Here is a 24,440-nt window from a genome sequence, read left to right as displayed (position 1 = left end):
AGCAGGCAGCAGCCACTTCACTGAACACCAAAGGCAATAAATAGGGAAAGGTGGGGAAGGAGACTTTGGAACCTTGACCTGGTTCTTCAGTTCCCTTCTGATTTCCTCTTCATGTTGCCTATGTTTAGCAAGCAGATGTTGGTCATGCTATCTTCTGCTTTATTAATACTCTGCAGTTATAGAATGAGTTATTAAACTCACTGGTAATGTAAAGTCTGGTTAAAACAGGACTAGGGAGAAACTCATGACTTACTAGTGCTGTGTCTGTTCTTCTGCAGTGTCATGAAGGCATACAGATGACTCTTGGAGAAATTATCAGAGAATATATGAAGGATGCAAGGCTGATATAAACTTAGTCTGACTTCCATAGTCTGATGTCAGAATTTGAGAGCTAGTGTGATTGGAGGGTGATGTAGTTTATTATTCTTGTAGTTAACTTCTGCCTTCTACTATTGGTCAAAATCTATTCTTAGATGGAAAAATATTGATATTCAGATGAAACAGGACATGCAAAATCCATGAGTAGCATTTTTAGAATAGGAAACACTGGTAGGTTATATAATAATTGTTGAAAATAATTCAGCAGTGTCTCAAAGTCTGTTGCGTGCTGTGCAATGGGCTGTTTCACATATCTTGCAAGATACCATCTGAAATTTCAGACATAGTCTGTGACTAATTGAGTTCTTTTAATTGGATTGTAAGAAGACTGTAAGATTTTTTGGTAAAAAATCTCCACACCCTTCACCCAAGCAAACCTTGCATAGTATTTCTCTATTACAGAATCTTAGTCTTGCCAAAACTGTGTTCCTGTGCACTTGTGAAATGGACTGATCTCACCTGTCAGCAGTTCTCAGCAAGTCAGGAGATTAATGGGAAGGCTTAAAATACTTTCATTGCAGTGGCTGTTAGTTGATCATTAATCCGCTTCAAGAAAGGGAGTACACGCAATGCATCTCCAGCATAAATGTCTCTGGAAAGATCACAAGCATAGTTTAGTTCTGTTCTTCTACTTCCTTTCTTATTTGGCAGCAGGGCTGTGTTTTTTATAAGTTATTATCTTTTTTCCATTTTATTATTTTATCTTTATTTTTGTCTTTCCATCCTGTAATATGAAGGGGAGAAAATCTTATTGCTGGTGCAGGCAAATTTTGAGTGAGGAGTGCCAAACAGTTCAAGAACTGAGAGCTTGACTCCAAACACCAGTTTGCTGTTTCCACACATCAATTTGTTCTGCACTGAGATGACTTGCTAATAGACTGGTTTTCATATTAACCCTTTCTATTTGGAATCCTTTATCAAAAGATAATTTTCAGCTTTTGTGAATAATTTTTGCTTACCTGAATTGCTTTGTTTGTATTCAGTGTGAAACTCAAAGCTCAATCGTACATGTTCCAGTTATTTTATTGAAGTTAACTGTTAATGGGAAATAAATTTTCTGATGCTGTCATCTTTGTGCCATGCTGCAGATGGTCCTTTCAGCTCCTCAGAGCTAGTTTAGCAGTTAGAAAAATAAAACTCGTTCCAGTTTGGCGTGTGTGTCACTTGAAATAGTTAGTGAAAGATAATGCCAGAATTCTATTTTGAGATAGTAATGTCTGAGACAAAGTACTGATTTCCAAGCCAGCTATGCTTATAATAGATGAGCCTTTCAATTGGAACCTTGGGTTCAATTCAGGGATTTTGCATATCAGTCTTTATTTGTACTTTAATAAGATGAAGATAACTCTTGTCTTCTTGTGGTAGGGCTGGCAGCTTCTGCTTATTAATACAATTCAACTTGCTTCCTGTATGAAACTGGCAGTGGGCTCGACCAGCAGTCATGACTTGGTGGTCGTACTCGGTTGCTTATCCCAGCCATGATTAATTACCCCTCTTTGTTTATTAGACAGAATTATTCCTTCACACAGCTGAGGTCATTCTGCATGGAAACTTCCCTTAGGTATTTCTCCTGGCAAGCAGAATGCTGGAAGAAGGTGGTAGCTTCTTCTTGCATACTTGCTTCATGGCTTCATCACTCTAAGTGAAATTAATGTGTTCCCTTTTTGAAACTGCTTCTCTCATCCATAGGGTGGCTTTAGTCATGCGGTCTACTTACTTGAAAAGCAACCATTCTAATTTGTCAGCAGTCACAGCCATGAAGAGTTACACATATACAGCTAAGAAAACTCTACATTTCTTGTGGACTTGTGTGCACTGTGAGCATGCTACCCTTGCTTTGACTCATTTCTGTCTCTTTGTCCTACTCTGTCTTCCACCGGTGTGGCAAAGGTCAGGAAAGCATCACCCAAACTTTCAGCTTTTATTCTGTGCTGTGCAAGTGCTGTCAGACTTGATGAAGAACTAAAGCTGAGGCAAAAGGAATTGACATTGCTGGCTTGGTTGCTGTAAACTCCTTAAATTGTTCCCTTCAAGCACTACCTGAAACCTAACCTGACTAGAATGTCTCATGGAAGCTTAGCTGCCTGGAACTTTAGAAGTACTGTGCCAAAAAGTTTTTAGCCAACTTTAATAGTTTTCCACTTTGGAAAGACATTTAGTATTTTCTGTAAGTCATTCAAATATTCCTCAAATGTTTAAAAAAAAATGAATAGAAAAAATAGTAGGTCTGGAAGCATATCTTGATTGTTTATGTTGGGATGTGGAAAAGAAACCTTAAATATCTATGAAAAACTTGCTTCCTGGAGGACATCGGTCTGAATCTATATCTGAATCTGCTGCATATAAGAGTTGACTTGTTACTTAGTGTTAAGCTAGCATGTCGAAAGTTTGGATGTAAGAGCACAAACTGTGTAGTAGATGCTATTTTCACCCTTCTGATCACTGCAGTCTAATCCTTACCTTTATCTAGCTAAGGAGCTAAATCTGATTAAGTACTCTCTGTGCTCCTTGTGGAGAACTCTTTAACTGCTCCAAAGCACTCTTTCTTCATTGAGCAAACAATAGAAGAGATCTTGGCAATAGAAATAAAAAGTGCCAAATGTACTGTCTTCCGGTAGCACTGCAAGTTGCTGTAGAAAGGTGCTCCTCTCCAGATGTTTCAAACAGCTGCTTCTAAAGTTGACAGGGAACTAGGATAGCTCTAAACCCCAGGAGCTGGGCTTGGAATGCTATTCTTAGAATACCTAGGGAATATCTAAGAAGCCTCTTGTCTTCTTATTCCCTTTGCAAGTAAAAATGTTGGGCTTTTCTTTTTTCTTTTTTTTTAGGTACTCAGATATCAAAGTTTGGGTTTGTTTTTTTTTTTTAAAGAAACTTAGTATTTTCACTGGAAGTGTTGTTTTGACAGTTGTATTCCATTAGAACTGTGCAATTCAAGCCAGTGGAAACTAATTGAAAAATTGAAGTTTGCTATTGTAGATAATGAATTAACCATTTGATATGAATTTGAAGTAAGCTTTGGTGTATATTGCTGACTCCTTTAGCATGGACTACTTTAGAAATGTTTTCTATTTTGACTGGTTCAAAACAATACTGAGCATTCTAAACATACCTACTGAACATACTATACATTGCTGACCTTACAGTTTGAATCTAGTTCTAGTCATACTACATTATAAATCATGAAAGTGTTCAGGCTTGGAGGGTTCAGGCTCAGGAGGCCATCTAAACCAGCTTCCCATTCAGAACAGGATAGCACTGCCTTAGGCATGGTCCAGCGGTCTTGAAAACCTCTCAGGAGTACATTGGTCTTACTTTTCTTTTAGTCCCTATTTTGGCTTGAGGTTTTATTTTGTTTAGTGATCATTTACTAGAGAAATCCATATCAAGCATGAGGCAGAACATAAAATGTATGCATTTTGGAGCTAAGCACCTACATTAGATAATGAAATGGCACTTGGCTTTGAATATGGGAAGTTTGAAAGGAAGAAAAGCCAGTCCTAGTGGACTGTTAATCAGCTGGGGAGCCAGTGATATCAGCTTGACTGATGGGCCAGCTGATGCTCAGTGCACACTTGGAAAAGTTGAGTACTGCTCAAGGTTATAGGACTTTAGCTGTTCCTCAGATTTTAATATTGCTTAGTGGGAAGCATGCCATATGGCATCACTGGAAGAAGTACTTTAAAAAGCACTGTTTGATTTATTTGTTTTTCCAAGTAATTTACTGTTAAAATATGCAAATATGCAACATTTTTAATTTCTGTCTCTATTTGCTGGGGTGTTTTCTTTCTAGACCTACTCAGGCCTGTTCTGCGTGGTAATCAATCCTTACAAGAACCTGCCCATATACTCAGAAGAAATAGTGGAGATGTACAAAGGCAAAAAGAGACATGAAATGCCCCCTCATATCTATGCCATCACAGACACAGCCTACAGGAGCATGATGCAAGGTGAGTGCTGACTGAGATAATGACTCTTGTTGAAATCACAAATCAAGGTTGCAGTCAAAACACTGTAGGAGAACAACAACTCACTGCTATCAAAAGGCATTATTGTCCTTGCTTACAGACACTACTTGGTACCAGCTTTTGTGTTCAGGTGAATAGCTTTCTCCTGCTCTAGTTGATTGAAGAACCTTATAAAAAGTCTGGTGAGAGCTAAATTTGACATAAAGAACAGGCTGGTGTGAATGTGTGGGGTTCAGAGAAGCAGGCAATGAGAACTGAGGTAGAAAATTTTCCATCTCAGTGATGAGCTTATGAACTGAGACAGCTGTAGGTGGGCAGGTATGTGTATTGTTTGATAGAGGCTTGTAACAAAAGCCAGCTTAAAATCCAGTTGCACAATCTGGTTGGGGGGAACAAGCTTAGTATAACCTATATTTCAAAATGTGGTGGTCAGTGGTAGCTTTACTGTCAAGACTTGTTTTGCTTATATTCTGACTTCGTTAATAAAACTCACTACCAGGAAATATTAAGTACATCTGTTCCCTTTTCATGGAATAAAAGAAGTGGATAGACCTATTTCACTTCACATTATACAACTGTGAATCAAGAGTACTATGGATATTATCTGCTACCTGTTTATCGCTTAAGACCTTCTAAATATGGTACTCTGAATGCCCTGTGCATATTCCTGGTCTTTCACAGAGTCAGTGGTGGCAAGTGTGATGCTTGGAGAGGTTCAGGTGTGGAGGTATTTTGTGCTTTACTTCCTGTTTGTACCTGGGTTTTCTGAGGAGGCACACTTTGTAAGGTTTAAAGGGTGTAAAGGACAGTTTGATTTGGCATGCCTTTATGAATGTTACTGCATCCTTTTTGTTGCCTAGAAATGATTAAGGTCTATGTTCCTCCTAGATCTTGTCACTAGCCTCACATTTGTGAACGAAGTCCAGATATAATGAAATCATGCTTTAAAATTCTCATTAGTCTCAGTTTGAGTTCTGCTTTTCACCTGCCCTTGCTACCACTTGCACCTCCAAGCATAGGAGGACTATAATAATACAGATTCCCGGAGTGGAAAGAAAGAAAATCTCTATCCACTCACCTGTCCTAGTGGCTTCCAACAAACTTGGTGTGGAGAAAGCTGATAAAGTTTGCTAAAGCTTGGTGCCATGCAGAGCAGAGCACAGGGGTGAGCTAATGTATTAATCTGTATTTATAAAAGCCTAGGATGGAGAGGGGTCAGCACACAGACATGCTGAAGTGGACAGGTGGCAGTCATTGGTGGCAATTTGTTGAAGATGTGGCAGGTCTCAAAGAAATACAGACATACTTCTGGTGTGTTACTCTGAAATGAATGCTGTATCCAGAAGATAAAAACCCATGAACCTGGACCTCTAAAGGATCTCATTTCCCCTAGAGAAAGACTGGATCTGCCATGATGGTCAAGAACAATTGCTCCACCTGTATTATACATGGCAGAATGTTGTAATGCAGAAAGTGTAATACCTCATTACACTTTTCCTTCTTTTATTACTTCCTTCTCTCCATTGCCTCTTCCTTGTTAGCTCAAGCACTAATTTGTATTTTTGTTAAACAAGCCATTGACTTAACTGTACCAAAATTCCTGTTCCCTAGAAAGAAATCTTTTCTACATAGAATCAGAAACAGTTTCTTTGCCGGTGTTGTGAGGAGATTGAAAAAGTCTATTTCCCTTATACTTGAAAGTGCATGTGCCTGCATCTTGTCCTTCATCCATGCCAAGTGTACCAGTATGTGACAGAAGATACCCAAACAGTTCAAATCTGCATCAGGGGAGAGGTGACCTTGGTCTGATGGTGGTTCAGGGGTAGTGATTAATCTATGTGGGTATTTTCTTTCCTGTTGAAAAGAGGAGGTCTGTCAGACCACCGCTTGGATGATGTCTAAAACTTGGAAGTCCCAGACTTGACTTGCTTTGTTGTACAAAGCTGGAGAAGCCCTGCCTCTGTTTTCCAAGCATGGGAAAGTTGCTATGAGGTCTGCTGGAGTGTTTGCCTTTCCCAGAACAATTCTAGCTATGCTGTATTCTCAGCAGTATTGGCAGTGTAGAGGTTTACCCCAGCTCTTTGCCTAGTTTAAGGTACCTTGTTGCTGACTTTCTGGAATGCTTGTTGATGTGACATCATTCCCAATTAGATTTTGAACTAGCCTGCCTTGATCTATTTAACTGGGTTTGGAGAGTTTTCTGTGTGGCTTCACAGGTACCTTTGTGTGCTACAAGACCCTCTAGAGATTGTTTAAGGGTTTTTTATTGCTTTATTTCCTTGTTTCAAAGGGTAGCAATAGCATTCCAGTGTCTGCTACTGGGAGTGAGGGTGAGTAGTAGGTTGTTGCAGTGTCTCTAGTCCTGGCTAGCCTGGAGGGGAATGGAAAGCAACATTCCTATTCCACTTTCTCGGTTTGGTTTGGTTTTGCTCAGCGGTGGGGGAGGTTTGGTGCAGCAGCCAGTGGTATGGCAGGAATCTGTACAGAGAATAGAAGATGAAAGGGTCGGGTGCTCCACATGAGCCAGAGGCATTTAGGATTAGGCTGCCTTCCCTAGGTTACTTTCAGAGCCCTGAAGACTGGGAATCCTTCATGGCCTGGAAAAGGATAGCAAGCTGACTTGACTCTGATTTCTGTCAGCATAGGGTATAGTTATCTCTTAAGCTGACAGTGTGGAAAAGCTTTGTGTGTTAATTGATTTGGGATCATATTTTTCTTTATTTTTTTGTTGGTTTTCAGTCAACTTATGGTATTCGAATAAGCAAGGCTTTCAAAGGGATAGTTCATCAGGAAGGGAGAGGAAGATGAGAGTTTTGTTCCAACCTCTGCTAATCCACAAACTATTTAACCCTTTTCAGGCATCTGTGCTGATGCACTGTGGGTGAGCTTTGGTCTTCTTTTTGTATCTTCTGGTTACTTCATTGACAGAAATGCCAGGGCACTTAGGTATTCCAAGAGATTATTTTGGTTTTTGTTAATTTTCACTGGAAGTACTTTGTTGAAGAAATAAAATGGTGAAGGATATGTTCAGAGTGGGCAGTTTGTTGTTATTGGGTTTTTTTTCCCCCTCCTTTCTCAGACCCAAGACTGTGACTCCCAGAAATGAGATGAAAACATTATTTTGCTACGTATTACCTGGAGAGACTTCCTGTGCTTCAAGAAAAGAGCTCTCAAAAAAGTGTAAAATTTTGCTTTTAGAGAAAACAACCATTTGTCTTAATGTTTCTGGTCCCTGGGTAACCTTGATGCCAGAAGACTGAGATCTGCTTTCAGAAAAATTATTCTTCTGGTGCTGAAGATTGAAACACAGTGCCTGCAAGTGGAGTGGTGTCTTGAGCAAACAAATCATTATTCTAATGCAGCAGATGTATACTGAGGAGGTACATTCTTTACCCCAATTCACAGTCTCCAGGGCCTCAATTTAGAAAAACATTTTTTAAAGCTGTTAAACAGCACCTGTTTGTCTATTTGGAATGCACATGGAGAACTTTCTGTGTCAGATAGTGATAGAAGATAGAAATTTCATTGGTATCTGGAGCATGGTATCTGTTTTAATGTCCTGAAAAGTATCTGAAACTTCTGTAATAGGTTAGGTCACTATGGCTATTCTGGTCTACAAAGCTTGGACCTCTTCAACTAAGGTAGGAGAGGGAATAGACAGCACATAGCTAATGAATGTATTCCATCTCTTTTCTTATCCAGTTTTCTCCACATTACCTGAGGGCTCCTAATGTTTCACCTAACAAAACTGAAAATCATTGAGCAATGGTTAAACCCTCCTTGACCTTGATGGATTAGTCTGCAACGAGCCTGTGCAGCCAGAACTGTGCTGGTGTTCACTTGGAAGTTAGGTAGTCATTGGGTTTGGTGTTTAAAAAAAAATAATTCTGAAGCACAGTAACTTCATGATTTTTTTAGTGACCTTGTTACAGTAAGGGAGGAAGCACAGTGTTACATGTTGTAAGACAAATCACTTGCTTTGTAGATCCTCACATGCACCTTGGGACCACTTGTGATTTTCACAAAAGACACTCATCTAGATCTATAGAATATAGACCTTCAGATGTTTTGTTTGTAATTCTTAAATGTTTGCATGTTTATCTAAGTTTCCAAACTAGCAGAACTCTTCTGTTTTAACTTGCTGCCAAATAATTTCTCAGCTTGCTTCTTAACGTGGGGCTGCTGTACTGCACTGTATAATGCCCTACTACACCAAAGTGCATCTTTCTTTTCTATGTAATATTCTGTCAGTGCATCTCAATTGAGACCTGCTCTGATTAGGTGGAGACACACATCTCTTTCAAGTTGCATTTAAAGGTCAAATTCAATTTCCATTAAAATCTAAAAGAATATAGCCTGTGGTTTCACAAGTGTGTTTTTCAGATTTGTTCAAATTTCTCATGCAAAGGGCAACATGAAATTTGGATGCTAGTTACAGAGGATATTTGTTTTGATGCAAATGGCAAGAAAATATGTACATTGTTTCTAATTTCCTGAAGAAATGTTTTACATGCTTTGAATTACTTGAGATTTCTAAATGCAGCTCTAAAAATCTGTGTCTTGAGATGCGGTTTTCATGAGAATAGGGAGCTAAAAAAGAGTCTGGTTGCCCACTTGTTTTTTAGTAAGTTACCACACCCTTTTTTGCTTCATTCCTGTAAACCAGAGCAGGAGTTCTCTGGCAGTCACTTATGTAATGGTTCAGCCCCAGTTGTCAGTCTCCCTGCAGTTCACTGTTTTAATATCATGAGCTGCCTGAGCTTTTTGCAGGCTGTATACTAGTTTTTCTTTTCCATCAGAACTTCATAAACATTTGCATAACCTAAAATTACAGCATACAACGTGTTTTCTGCTATCTCCAGATCCAGTTAAGGAGTGCTAGAGAAAGGGAGATATGGGCACTAGTCCAAAAATGTCTTGAGGGAATAAATATTTGCATTTGACCCTGTAGAATACGTTTCATTTTGAAAAATGAAATTTACTTTTCTCCTTGTAACTGTTTTCAAACTTCAGCTAATGCAGCGCTGAATTTTGGTACTAGAGTATTCCTGCCAACTCAAGTTTCTCATGTTTGATTTTTTTTTTTTAAACACTTTGAAGCCCTATTGTTGAGAGCTGTCTTGGATATGCTATGTTTCTCCTTCATTTGATTTCTCTTTTCTTTCTTTTTTTACTTGATGATAGTTGTTAGCATTTTGAAACTTCTCTGTAGTACGTTCTTTAGATGCCAATGCAAAAACAGGTTCTTGGGCTCTGTTCTGGTGTTCCCCTGGAGTGTTTTTGATCCCATTCAAGGCAGCATGTAGGTTAAAGCAGCACAGTGAATGTACCTGATTAGGTCTGATGCCAGTGGGGTTGTTCGGTGTAGCACAGTGTGTCAGGTCCCTGCAGCTCCTCCTGTGTTAAGAGCCCTGAGGAAAGGACACGGCATAGGATGTAAAAATTACGTTGATATTGGAAGAGAAGTTTGAGGAGGCAGTAAAGAGCTGAAACTACTGAGTGGTCGAAGCACTTAGATGCATTTAAGAGTAATTCTTGCTTTAGGTCAGCTCTGTATCTTGGCCAGCCCAGCCCAGGTTGGGCTGCAGGCGTGCAGCGGGTGCTGGGGAGCAGCGCAGTAACGGGAACGCGGAGGGGCTGGGCTGCTCCGGCCTGCCAGACGCCCGTGGTTAGGAGGTGGGTGGTACCCTGAGCTATGGTTAAGCTTTTAGCCTTAGTGAGTCAGCTATAGGCAGGGGACTGCAAGCCGAGCCTTTGCCTTTCAGCTCCACTTCCTCTTAGCTGCAGAGGTGATGTCACCATTGTGTGAATGCTATATTACTTCTCCTTTTATGGAGATGAACAGGCTTGAAACGAGAGTCACTCATGCAGAGGAAGTGGGTGATAAAGGCCTGGTAGGATGTTCTGCAACTCAGATGTAGAGCTTAAATTGCACATTCTCTTCTAGCCTTCCTAGCCTTTTTCTTCTCTCATCCCAAAACATTTGAAAACAAAATTCGAGACTTTGGAGCTGTATTAATTTATCAATTATGCCAATATATTTGACCACAGCAGTTCAGCATTCATTCACATCTGTTGTTTTGCAGTAGTATATTTGGTTGAGTACTTTCTATGTACAAAGATGTCTCTTTTTGTGAAAATAAATTTTGGTTGAAGGTTTTAATGTAAGCTGAAGCAGTCAGCAGTCTAAATGCAGTGTTTTATTCTTAGACTAAAGGAAGTCAAGAATAAGTTACATATTATGTTTTTTTTTTACATAGTAAAATTAATCTACTGATCTTATTATACCATACTGCTGTATAGTTTAAATTTGAAGGATATTTTACTTCCTGAATTTCTGGATGTTTGAGGCTGCTGTGTCTTGTGATCACTTGAATACTATGGTGATGAGAGCTGAAGAAGAGCCCAGATAAAAAGCTTTCCTTGTCAGCTGGTTTGAAATACAGAACTGTTGCTATAATTAACTAATGAGTTGTTATTCTGGATTGTTTTTAATAAGTGACTCTGTTCAGGATTGAAAAGCAGGTGCAGATTTCTTTTAATCAGGCGTTTCTTGATTGTGTTATTATAAGCAACTGAGTTTATGGTACCCAGCACATTCTCTTTTGCTGAGTAGGTTGCTTGCACAACTGACAATGAAGTAAAGGCAAGTGCTGACTGAAGTAGCACAGTACGCCCATGTTGAATGATGCTTTGAAAAAAAAAAAGGGGGGGGGGTGTGTGGAGGTGGCCTCTTGCCTGGACAACTGAATTCTGATTCATGATAGCACAAGTTAGTATCATATGGAGAACGGATATTGGCATTTGAAACTGTTCTTAATTTGAAGAGTATCTACGAGCTATGCGTTGGATGTGTTAGCTCTCTGCCCCTTTGGTGGCTCCAGTTTCCTGTTGCTCAACACATTATTTGAGTTGTCTGTCTATACACAATTAGAAGAATTCCAGCTATCCCAATGACTGCTGCTTTGCAGTCCTGGGAAAGAATTTCCCCCGGATTGCAAACAGGAATGTTGCCTTTTATGGCAGTGTCTGCGTGCTCCCGGAGACTTGCCTGCACTCGCAGGTACGTTCCTGCTGACTTAAAGCAGAGGTGACTAAGGCAGCTGCAGTGGGCCACCAGAAAAGTATGTTGGGGGAGGAAAGCTTCATGCCAAGAGGATTTCGAACACCGTCTGTGACTTTTCCTGCCTGACCACCTTTCAATACCTTGCTTTGTGTTAAGGTGGGGGAAAATCCTGTGCCTTGCCCTTTTGAGACTCCTTAAGGTCAATCCAGGGTGCTGTGGCTACCTTGCCTTACTGGAAAAAGGCTGGAGAGAACTTCTCAATCAAGTATGAGAAAACTTGGCAGGATCGAGAAGTATTCAGTGCCAAAGAGCTGCTTGGTGTTATTGTCTGATGTTGATCATCTCTTTTTCTGTTGGGCAGCCAGTTTATCTGTCTGCTTACTGGTATTCTTTTTGCTGGATCATCTCTAGGATGGAAATGGGAAGGCAGGTGCTATTCAAGTGCCTGGGGCTCCACTGCCTGTTTGAGAAGCCCCACCTCATAATTCCAGGATCAGAGCTGGTTAGCAGCAATAAGGAGCTCCTTATTTAGAGTTATCTTTTTAATTTTTTTTTTTCTTTCTCTCAGATAACTTCTTAGAAGAGCCTCTCTAGTACCTGAATTTGAGCATAACCTCTTTTGGACAAGTGAACTGTTTGTTTTTATTCAAGCTTTTGAAAGTCAGATGTTATTCAGAGGCACAGTCTTGTCCTTTCACATACCTGCTTTGTGGTGCAGAATTGTACTCAGGTGTTGTACTACCGAAGAATACATTTCCTTAGGCAATCCATAAATGAGTCATTAGTTATTCCCCTGATCCACCCTCAAAGTGCCCAGTCATGCAGAGGGCTGGCATGTGCCTGCTGAGTCCTTGACCCACTGGGAACCTGAATGTGTGAGGTCTTTGGAGCTGGCTAACATCTACTCTTGGCCTGGCCTTCAGCAAAAGGAGTGTGTATCTCAAAGGCAGTGAATAAATTCAGCACTTGAAAAAATGAATATGCAATTTAAGTAAAGCTGCAGTATCTAGTTTTGAAGGCTTAAGAATTGGCTGGTCTAAAACTGTTTGAGTGGTGATTTTCTTCTGCTTTCCTTCTTCCAGCCTTGGGGCTGATCAGCTCTTTCTGAGAACAGTATTAGCAGGGTAATGACAGGTAATATTCTGAGTCTCAACAGTAAAAAAGCAGATTGTTTTCCTCTCGTTTTTTGTGCTCATCTACATACAATCAGTTTCCAGTAAAGACGCTTAAGAGCAGGAGCTGCGTATATGTAGCATGTGAACCTTATGCTTCCATTATTGGCTTCAGAATATTTTAAGATGGAATCTCAAACCTGTTAGGTTTGCCAGCTTTCCTTATTTCACATAAATATGTGCAAACTGAGTGTACGGGAGATTTTTCATGATGAATGTGGCATTCATGACATTAGTACTGAAATGCTAAATGCGCTTGCAGCAGCAGTTTTTAAGGGTACAGAAAGAGATTTCAGGTACTTGAAATCTATCAGACTAGAAAGCCTTCCCTAATTACAGCTCAGTCTCTTTATCTTGCACAAAACAGCTTGAATGGTGACTTAATTATATCATCTAAGTACTGTCTGGTGGGAAGAATACTGAGTGTGCTTGGTTTCTCTAAGCTATGGGGAGAAAGAATAGAAAGAACCAGTAGCTAAAATGTGGAGATAGTCACATAAACATACTGTTGGCGGTCACTAATTACTGAAAAAAAAATTAGGAGAGATCCAGTGAATTGCATACTGTCATGGATGTTTGAGGCTTTCTTTCTCTCTCTTTAGAGGGTAGATGTTAGTCCAGTGCAATGTGTAGAAAAAGGAAAGTGGCAATGTCTGAATGAAATCGTAACTGCTGCTGTGTTACTGAGCTTCTCAGACTGAATAATCTGGGAGTCCCTCTGGTCTTGATTTAAAAACAAACACACACCTAATATCAAACCAAATAAAAAACCCAGCCTAATGGGGATTTTGAGTTTGGTGGCAGAGTGTGTTCTGAGTGCCCCAGTGGCTCTTGTGGGCTATCAGTCAATGGCTTGCTGTGCCCACCTCTTCCATGTTTCACTGTCTCTGTGATGACTACACTGAGGCTGTGATGAACAGCTACTGAGGCTGTTCTGGTGTAGACACAGACACTCTCCAGTCTTCCTAGTGCTCCCAGCTCATTCTTGGTGATGTGAAGGAATGGTATGGAACATGGGTTGGGGGTAGGTGGGCACAGGGTGGGGTGCAGGGATGAAAGTGAAGCAGGGCAGAATCGGTGGAGTGTGTGCAGGAGCTTGTGGGATGAAGGTGTGGTGGAAGGACTGGTCAGGACTGTGCATAATGAAGCGGAATCATAGGTGAATGCTGACAGGAGATTAAAGATGTGGGAGAAGATAGTGGTGAATGGGCTGCATGAATTAAGTTCTGTAACTGGAAAGATATCCACAGCTGGGAATTGAACACAGGCATTAGTATGTCTGCTGGTATGTCAACATGGAAAAGAAAAGGTTTCTATTGTTACTAACTGCTGTGTAAATGCAATAGGGGATGGTGCCTCAAACAATCAGCTGTATAGGATGTAGGCTGCTGCACAGTGTTTTTAGTTTATGGGTCCAGTCTATGCAAAATAAGCAACAAATATTTTGTCACCGAGCCTCCAGTGTTTGTTTTAGTCTGAAAGCATCTATTTGATGTGAATCTTAGACACTTTGGGATTTGTAACAGTTGCTGTCCCACTTTTCCCCTACCTCTTCAATTTTCACTGTTCTGCTGATAACTTCTGTAATTCAGTATGGGCCTACTGTAATAGGGGCTGAAGAACAAGTAGATGCACATCACACTGTAGCTGTGTGGTAAAGCATCATTCACTAGGAGACTTCTCTAGTGTTTGTAGAAAAATTGTATTGCAAATTATATTCCTTCTGGATGAAGAAAACTAAATTGCTGTGGTGCCATTATACTTTGGCATACAGTAGGACATGGGTGTCTTGCCAGAGAAGGGGTTACTTGGCTTTGTTTCTGAAGATAGTTGTCAGTGTTTACTAGTTCCTGGTGTCTTTGGTATTAATTTCATTCTGTCAGAGAAATTTACTTTCAGAGTTCTAGTCTGACTACTCTTTTAAAATTTTTTCTAGATCGAGAGGATCAGTCCATCCTTTGCACGTGAGTATTTCCAATTGTCAGTTTGTCTGCATGTCAAAGTTTGTGTTTTTACGTTCTTGGTGGAAGGAGTCTCTTAATGTTAAATGCTGGTAGTGGAATTACAGAATTAGGTAAAAATGGAGAGTCAAGGAAAGTCCCAGTACAGTTCCTCCAATATGTAATTCCTTCTTCAAAATAATATTTCTAATAAATGGGGGAAGGGTGGATTTGAAACAGCCCCTGTGCTCAAACTACTAAAGAAATACAGCTTTGTCAATGGAAAAGGCTTGGAGTGATCCTTCAGATTTGATGCAGCTGTTACATTTAAGTACATGCATACTGATGAGGCTGATAGAGTAACAGATACTCTTGATGCAGCAGTTTGTCTTCTAGACACAGTAAAATTGATTGGCCCTCAGCCATGCTTAAGGAATTGATATGTTTCTTCTTGCTGTCAGGACAGTTCTGTTTGAAAGATTTACTTCATTACCTTTCACCCCAACCTCTACAGCAGCCTCCAAGCTATTCCTCAGCCACTTGACAGTCTTTGTATCCAAGTGACTAGAAAGTGTAGTTCTTTATTGCCTTCCATGTTGCAGTCCAGTTGCAGCCCAGCTTTTTTCCCTTGGTTTTAAGGGAGGTGCTGCAATGGCCAGAATGCAGTTAAGGATGTCGGTAGCCCTTTTGGGATTAGAAATATGATAATGTCGCCTTACATCTTGTTTGTGGATAACCTGCAGATTTTTCTTTCTAGAGGTGAATCTGGAGCTGGTAAAACAGAGAACACCAAGAAGGTCATTCAGTATCTGGCTCATGTTGCTTCCTCGCATAAGTCTAAAAAAGACCAGGTAAGACCTAGGTTTAATGATGCTTTATTTCTTTGCTGACTTTGGATACTAAATATATACTGGCTGATATTGGTAAAAGACATATTGCTCAGCAGAAGCTTAGATGTTAACATCTGTCAGGGGATTGAGGTGGTCAGTGAACTATGAAACAGTAAGTCTGTCAAAAATTGCAAGTCAGGGAACACTGTTCAAAGTCATAACTCCTTTGAATTCGGTGGATCTACAGTGGGCGTAAACTCATCCACAACCCCTTGGATTTGTGGGCAAGTGCATGGGCCAAGAGCTGCTATAAATGCATCACCTGTACTCATGTTTTTCACATGGATGTATTTCTTTTAACCAGTCTAGAGAGTTTAAAACTGATCCTTCTGTGGAGGAATTCTCATTTCTTCTGTACTATTATAGATTAGGTCTGGCCATTACATTTTCTGTCTCAAAATGGGAGAATACATTGATAGGCTAGTCGACATCGGCTGAAAACTTAGAAATGGTAGGAAATCATTAAAAGGGGGGAAAACAGCCAACTGTTAGCAGCACATGAGAGGAGGGTGGTGATGATGGTGGGAGGACTTGAAAGATGTCTCACTTATATTTTTTTCCCCCTCCCTCTCCCCCGATGGACTATTGCCGAATTCTTCAGTTGTATCCTCGTAGGTGAGCTGCACGTTTACTGCACGTTCTGCACCAGGAATGCATTTTCTGTCCCATTGTGTGATTTTTTTGAGCAGCTTTTCACTCCACACCAATATCACTTTCTGCAGCTAAAGCAAATCCATAGACAATTCACAATTTTTATTTTTTTTTTGTGTGGTGCACAGTAATCTTTTTGTAAGGATGTTCAGTTGAAGACTGTAGTGATATCAAGAATACTTGTGAATTGTGCTCAATACTAGTTTGCTTTTAAGGTTTTTCTTGCAGGATTTTCCCAGATACATACCATTTTAGAAGTATTTCTCCAGGGCAATAGGACCAGACAAGGCTTTCCTGGAATCTTAAGCATATAGTGTGTGTGGTGTTCCTAGTAAGATTGATGTAGTTAAGTGTTTAACCAGGGTGTTTGAGGACTGTGGGCTTGTTAGCCGGATCTGAACACATTGGAAATGTTCATTAATGAAAGCCAAGTGCCAGGTGTGTCTACTGCATCTCTACACAAGTTTTCCAATAGTAGTTTAATGTGTAGGCATATCTAATGCATGTAGAGTGTATAAATAAAAAGGCATTTCTGCATTCAGGCACACTGTATGTGTGCATGCACATAGTAGTAACTAACTTCTGGAATTCTACCAAAAAAAAAGTTGGATGTGCCAAAATTTCAGACATATGAAGGCTTTTTCCATGGTCTGTCAGTAGCTGTATTTAGAAACATGCTCCCTTTTTCTTTTTTTTTAAGCGTGGAAAATAGAATCATGGGGTTGAGTTAAGTATTCTTCCACTGCTTGTCCATTAGTAAAATTTGAACCGCCAAAGCAGGACAGGCAGTCTGCTTAGGAGAATAAAACAGTCCTAAGTTGGACTGGTTGGTGATTTGCTCAAGTTTGATATTTAATTTTTTTTCCTAAGTTTTGATTTTTTCAAAAAGTCCTGCTGCCCACGTTTTGTGGCTAAACTGACCTTACCAGAGGGGATTTATAGCTGAGGCCTTTGTTAATCAGCAGTGAGTGCTCTCTGCAACACTTCTTTACAGAGCAAACTTGGAATCAGAATATAAGAGTTTATGAAGATGAATATGTTTAATTTTTTGAGGATCTCAGGTATGGTGGTCATGAAAGAATTTTGTCTTTAGACTCAGATCTTAACAAAGGATATTATAGAAAGTAGCGGTACTTTCTTTACTATGAACTTTTGGATGTAAACTGGAGTTTTTCCACGTATCAGGGCAAAATCAGTTTTATTAAACATATTTAACTCTATCTCACTTGTTTTGGAGGTAGTGATGCATTCCACCATTCCCAGTGTTTTAGTATATTCAGCTAAATAAGCTTCTTACTGCATGGTGTGACTTCTGAGCACACTAAGGCTCCTTTTGAGGGGTGTTCAAAATCTAATTATAGAAACATTTTTTTTTCATTTGTTGAAACTTCTATTTATGGAAGCTGAAATCACTGTTTTCCCATATTTAATTTCAGCTTCTCTACTGTCTTCTTAAATCATGTAATGATTTTTCAAGATGTGTGTTTGCATCTAACTGGAAATTTGTGGGTAATAGTAGCTAATATTTAAATATTTGTAACAAAACTTCGGTTAAAAATGATCTTTCTCCTTCCCCCATCCGCCAACTGGTGTTGGGATTTAGTTATTTGGTAATCTCTCACATGACTGCAGAGAAGAATACAAAAGCAAATCCCCAAAGTGCAAAAAACAAAACAACAAACTCCAACAAACCAAACAAACAACGCAAACAGCCTCCCCCATAATTTTTTAAAAATTGCATGCTGTTAAAGGTAGATGTGATTTCTGGATGCATTTCTTCAAGAATAAATAGCTGGAAAAACTTCTATCTTGCTTAGAAAACATTTCAAAAAGTGCATGAGATGCAAAAAACTTCAGAGAACAAGGTAGATATCAAGGATTTTAGTTGCTGTAAATTGGTGTGATTTCAGAGCAGTAGAAAGAGAGCATGCTCAAGAGTGTTGGGAACTGCCAACCACAGACTAACAGACCCAGTAGCTTTTTCTGCTTCTGTTTTCACGAGGAATATTGCACATACTTCAAGTGCATGCCAAGTGTTAAATAAATTTGTTTCAGGTTAAGGAATGGCAATTACAGGTGCCAGGAGATTGGCAGCATTTTAATTATAGGAACCTTAAGATTTTTAGAAAGCTTGTGATAAACAGCTCTGTCTTGTAAGGGTTTGATTTTGCAAAATTACCCATTGTATAAAAATAATGAAGTGTCTTCCATCAGTGAAAGGTGACCATCAAAATATAAGGTAAAAAACCCCAACAGACTCTACCCAAAAACTAAAAAAATTTTTAAACATAATGGAATTGCCTTTTTGACAAAGACAGCATGCAGTGAGGAATGGGTACAGTAATTGCAGACACTTAGTCTAATGCTGTTACTGTGGCATGCTGAGAATTCAGATTTTCCCACTGTGATATTATGATGCTGAGGCAAATCGGGAGAGCTCAGTGATTTGACCAACTCTTCAGCATTTTCCTTTCCCCAGAACTTCATATTGCTGTGAGGCCAAGCTGGCCTTCTCTATGCATATTGCTTCCTTGGTGTTTCAAGAGACCTAATCACTTCTAAACTACAATTTACCAACACCTACTTGAAACTAAAGACACTTTAGTTCCTGAGGTACTAAGTAACAGTAGGGTCTATTGTATGTGGACTTGCATAAACTTCCAGTCTTTGTCTAGCTTAGTATGGTCTCAGTTTTATTTTTAGCCACATAATTAAAATAGATTTGATGTCAAAGCCTGATTTCTCTTCCCTCCTTGTTCCATAGTTGGGTTTAAGTGCTGTGTTACTGTCATCTCTCACTTGAATAGTAAAAAATTGCAGTTAGAAACAGAGGCCTAGGACTGCACTGCAAGATGGGGAAGAAGAATGGTGTGAGGGAAGAACATTCCAACTTCAGTACATGTGGTAGAACACAAGGGGAAATGTGACTATCACAGAGTTTCAAGGACTGACCCCTAGTTTCAAGGTTTTTTTTTCCTCGTAGTGGGTGCTGGGTCTGTTGTGAGACAGGTGATGTCCCAGCTCAGGTTCCCTTACCAGGGCTAAGCCCCTTGTTACATCTACTTGACAGTGAATGAAGGTGTTTGCAGCAGCTGCTCCTTCTGTGTATGTGCAGTTCCACCAGGGCTTGGGGGTCTTGTTCAGCCTTTGCGCTTTGCAAGCGTGAAGTGATGTGATCGTGGAAGTAAAAAATAAAGACTTGCAGTTCATTGTACAGTTTCTCATATATCTTCCCCTCTTTTTTATTGCCTGTATTTTTAGAGACACTGTGTAAGAACTAATCTGTCTTTGAGAACAAATGGGAACAATTTTCCTTTAGAAGTAGTCTGAAATAGTTTCCCCATAAATTCCAGTTCTCACAAATCAAACTTCATTTCCATCTGTTATGCACAGGCAGTCTTGAGTACTTACTGATAACTGCTAAAAAGAGAAACATTAATCTAAACTGTAATTTTGTGTCTCCAGAAGCTTTCTAGTTGATCTTGAAATATAGAGAACTCCATGCTTTTAGCACAGAGGACAAGTAATTTTTCAAAAGAGCTAGGGATACATGAGCCTGCAGGGAAAGGTGTATATGCTGCAATGGTCTAGTACTGGGCAGAGATAAAAGTTCTGAATTTCTTTTTCTAGAATTCCAGCATTTTGTGTTCCTTGAGGGGAGGAGTGTGTGAATATGGCAGCAGAATGCAAGCAATCATGCAGTTTGTGGGATACCACTAATTCTCTTTTTTGTGTGTTCCTCCTTACAAAGGAGATTTTTGCTTGTTTGTACTTTGTAAGATGTAGACTCTTAGGAAAGTGCAAGCTTTTTGTGTTTGGTTTTTATAAAACATTAGACCTTTTCAGACTAACTTATTAATCTTAGTAGCAGTGCGCAGTTTTCAGAGCTGTCTTTAAGTAGCAAGATAGGATTTACCTCACTCTTCCAACCTTAGTGGCAGTACACTTCTGGAATGAGGGCCTGGTCTTGGATGGTGGTATGATTTTCACTTTGTCCCTGGGAATTCTGAAGGATGTTACAGCCAAGTGACTTTGAAGGGCTTCTTGCTAACAGAAAGACACACTGGGAGTAAGGGAATAAGGCTTATTTATGAATGTTTCTGTTTAACCCAGATAACTAATGAGTCTCCTTTGAAGGTTTAAGTGATCATCTCCTAAGGTTTAATATGGCTTCTCTGCAACAGATGCCAAACTAGTGTGAATTGAAACTGCAGCACTGGTTTGACCCAAGGTTAATGCAGTGAGCCACTACCTACTTTATTAATTTTGGATTTCTCTCTAGGGAGAACTGGAGAGACAGTTGCTCCAGGCTAATCCCATCCTGGAGGCCTTTGGAAATGCCAAGACAGTAAAGAATGACAACTCCTCAAGATTTGTGAGTATTATTATGTCATGAGTGTATTCAAAACGTGCATCAAAAGTGTATTTTACACTTTCCAGAGTTTTCTGCTTTTGGGTGAATTGCTATCAGGGATAGAGTAATTGAGTGATTTCCTTTAAATTAATCTGGGAAATTAATTCCATTCAGTGAATTATCCAGAATATATCTTTTAGGTCTCTAGAATGAAGAAACCAGACCCTGTGCCAGGATCATCTGTGCTGATTTTTGTTGTAATCATTATAGTTAGTTTTATCCTAGAGAGCAAATAGTCGTCCTTATTTTGCTTGCTCTAGAGAGCACTGGACAACATCAGAGATGCAGGTGGGGAAGGTGGAGAAAAATGAAAATGGTTGATGCTAACACTGAAGGAAGTTCAACTGTGAAGGTAAAATTGAAGGTGAAATTGAAAGGACCCAGGTTGTGGGAAATCTAGGTTGAAGCATAGCAAGTGTGAGTTGTAGGTTGTCACAATGACAGAAGTATCTGGAAGTGCTTGGTGTCTTTTTTTGTTCAGTTGCTGTTGTGATCAGCAGGCATTGCCTATTGGCTAACCTTAGGCTTTGCCTAAAACCTGCCTGACCTGTTTGGAGTTTCCTTTCCTGGATTAAAAAGAGAAGGTTTGCATCTGTTGTTAGTACTGTTGTTACCATACACAAATAATACTAATTTTAATGCTATTGTCTTCCTCTTAGGGCAAATTTATCAGAATCAACTTTGATGTCAACGGCTACATTGTTGGAGCCAATATTGAGACCTGTATCCTTTCTATAACCCCTTGAAAGGTTCGAGGCTCCAGAGGTGTCAGGAATGGTACCTAGCAGTCTCTTCACAGCTGACTTAGGTTGGGAAGGCAGTTGGAAGCACTCTAAATTTCTGCTATCAAGATCACTGTTGCAGTCTCCTGTTTCCTCAACAGTATTTTGTGATCATGGGGCAGATCTTTTCTGAATGAATGAATTCTAATCGTAAGAGATGAAATGCAAGCATAAACTGCACCAATATGAGTTTGGGGTGTAGAATTTCCTAAGTCATTCTTGCTTCTGTCCAAGGCAAGTGGGGATTGATGGCCACTATTTTTTTGTCTCTTACCATGGTCATCGTTCAGAGACTGATGCTGAGGCTGAGACTAGAAGCTCAATGGGTTGTTGACTGATAATGATTGCTAAGTCAATACCCCTGACAATTGGTATGAGAAGAACATCTGGTAGTTTTTTCTCCTGCCACAGAATAGGAAGGGATTTATATGTTCTGTCATGTGCCTTGACTCTCTGAAGATCTGCTGGAGAAGTCACGTGCAATTCGCCAGGCCAAAGAGGAGAGAACCTTCCACATCTTTTACTACCTGCTTTCTGGGGCAGGGGAGCATTTGAAGAGTAAGTATGATTGTGTTGTAATGAGGGAATCCCGTAACTACAACAACAGAGGGTTCAGAACACTTGTAGACAAGGACCTGTTCCTTCACAGTTCCTTCTTCTCTACCTTTTGGATATGGTCAGCTCTCCACCACTTCTTTCATGCACTCATACATCCATCTGCCCTCCCCCTGCACGTTTCAGTTCCTGAAAACTTGCTTCTCTGGTTCCTTCCTGCACTTGTCTCCCTGCCAACAATGACTCTACGCCCTTCCTTATCTAAATCACTGTCCTGTGTTTAGTCTAGTCTTGCAGGATGTAAACCATTCTGGTGCAGGAATGGTCCTGCTGTGAAGCACAACCTATAACTGAGTGGAGCAAGTCTGCAAGCCTCTAAGCAGCTCTAGCAGTCTGGGATCCCAGCACACCTTGTTTTAATATTTCTGCCTGGTAATCTGGGTCTGTGTTGTGCAAGAGCTGTGATTGGATCGGATTGACACATTGTAGGAATGACACAAAGAGAGTACTTTGTCATAGCTGCTACTGTTTCAAGAGTTAATGTGTTAACTTTCATCTGACTTGAAACAAATAAGGTATCTGAAATTAAAGGCAAATTTACTTTCAAGTTAATCCCTGCTTTTTACCGGTTTAGGACCTAATGATGAGTGCCACTGCCTTGGTGGAGTAGTCCAGAGGAAGGAATGGCAAGAAATAATACAGAAAAACTTTGTGTTTATCTAAAATACTTAAAATGTTCAGCCTGAAGTAAAACTGGGCTTAATCCTAGATTCATCCACGAGCTGGTAGTGTATGCAAGTCAGAAATTTGATATTAGTGATAACTTGTCGTCAGTTAAAAAAGAAAATCCATAGCAATTTCTTTCTCAATTCTTTCCTAAGATGATCTGCTGCTGGAGCCTTACAACAAGTACCGCTTCCTTTCCAATGGGCATGTCACGATCCCAGGTCAGCAAGACAAAGACATGTTTCAGGAGACCATGGAGGCAATGAAGATCATGGGCATCCCAGATGAAGAGCAGATAGGTATGAATATGCAGGAAATAAAAGGTGGAACAGGCCATGCCTCAAGCTTTTTTGTGCTGATGTTCTTTCATTGTTTTGGTTTGATTTCTTAGCTTGTTGTTTAGGGATTTTGTTGGTTTTGTTTTGCTTGTGTCTATTTCTGCTCCCCCTGCCCAGAGTGAACAGTGTTCAAGTAACAAAATTTAGTGGCTTTGGAGTGACCCACCTCAGGATTTATCTGCACAGTTTCAGGTTATACAGTTAACTTTAGAGAAAGCAGCTAATAAAAACATGCTCTGCTTACTGTTTTTGTTCCCAGTCTGAGGCTTTATACTCAGTTCATGAAAAACACATCCAAGATATAAGAATTCTCTTACGCAATGCATGGCTTGTGTGCTCCCACTATCCTTTAGCAGTGGCTCTAAAGTATGTGATCCAGCCACTGCTGGATTAGTCCTTTTTAGAATGGGCTGGTCATATTGCCTTTCTTTCCAGCTTAACACTGAACTGCTGATCAGAAATTAATATTGTCTGATTCTGGGAGCACAGTAGCATGACAGTGAAAATAGAATTGCGTGCAGCCAGCACAAAGCGCAGTGATATGTATTCACCAGAGCTCTGCTCTCTCATTCATGATCTGCCTCACTGGTTGGGAATCAGTGTTCTGCAAAGTCTCACTTTTGAAATGTATATGGTTTTCTAAAGCTAGGACTGTTACTCTCTACACTGAAGGAAGCAAGCACCTGTTGTGGTTTGAGGTCACCACCTCCTCTGCTGGAGGCTACAGTTCTTGTGGCTGTAAGGGGACATTTATTTACCTGTGCCTTCTGCTCTTTACAGTCCAGCTGTTAAAATCCATGCTGTTGTTAATGACAGTTTAATACATTTCTTGATATCCTGAATCATATGAGGCTGAAACTTCTGTATGGAGGTGAAGAGAATTTTGTTTAAACCAAATAAAAGAAATGGTAGCCTGATTCATAGTCAGGGTGTCTTGCTATGCTCAGTTTTTTGAGTTGTTTTTAATGTATGCTCCAGGATATGTCTCTGCTGTCATGTAGATGAGTTACTAGTTTCAGGCACTACAGCAAAAATAGCTTTAATGTTTTACACTTGCTGCGGAGCCTGTTCCAGTGCCCTTTTTTCCAAGATCCAGCCTAACCCTCCCCTGATACACCTTAATGCTGTGCCCTTGGATCCTCTCATTGGTCACCAGAGAGATGGGTGCCTGGCCCTCCACTTTTCCCTTGTGAGGAAGCTGTAGGCTGCTGTGAAGTCCCCCTTCAGTCTCCTCCAGGCTGAACAACCGAGTGACCTCAGTCACTCCTCCTATGTCTTTCTCTAGACCTATCACCGTTTTCATAGCCATCCTTTGAACACTCCCTCGTAGCTTTATATCTTTCTGATATTGTGGCACCCAAAACTGAAAACTGCGCCTAGGACTTGAGGTGAGGCTGCACCAGTGCAGAGCGGAGTGAGACAGTCACAAACATATATTTCTTTTCTGTTACTCCTAGTGTAGCATATATGGAGCTTTTGTTCACTCTCTTATCAAAAGGATGTTTTCTTTAAACAAATCTTTTTGTGATAGTGTTGTGGTTTAACTCCAGTTGGCAACTA

At 40.1% G+C, this 24,440-nt stretch overlaps 1 protein-coding gene across 1 annotated transcript in view; it reads left to right on the top strand.

Annotated features, from left to right (window-relative positions):
• Window positions 1-24,440, top strand: part of LOC131592959 (myosin-9-like) — a 70,215-nt gene that overhangs the window by 16,606 nt on the left and 29,169 nt on the right. Inside the window, exons 3-9 of the mRNA XM_058864949.1 lie at window positions 4,172-4,328; window positions 14,521-14,548; window positions 15,282-15,375; window positions 20,348-20,440; window positions 21,139-21,202; window positions 21,721-21,819; window positions 22,698-22,841. Coding sequence (XP_058720932.1) covers window positions 4,172-4,328; window positions 14,521-14,548; window positions 15,282-15,375; window positions 20,348-20,440; window positions 21,139-21,202; window positions 21,721-21,819; window positions 22,698-22,841 — 679 coding nt within the window. The remainder of the gene's footprint in view (window positions 1-4,171; window positions 4,329-14,520; window positions 14,549-15,281; window positions 15,376-20,347; window positions 20,441-21,138; window positions 21,203-21,720; window positions 21,820-22,697; window positions 22,842-24,440) is intronic.

This window comes from Poecile atricapillus, chromosome Z (assembly GCF_030490865.1).
Source record: "Poecile atricapillus isolate bPoeAtr1 chromosome Z, bPoeAtr1.hap1, whole genome shotgun sequence".
Taxonomy (NCBI): Eukaryota; Metazoa; Chordata; class Aves; order Passeriformes; family Paridae; genus Poecile; species Poecile atricapillus.
This window is presented reverse-complemented; position numbering and strand designations above follow the sequence as displayed.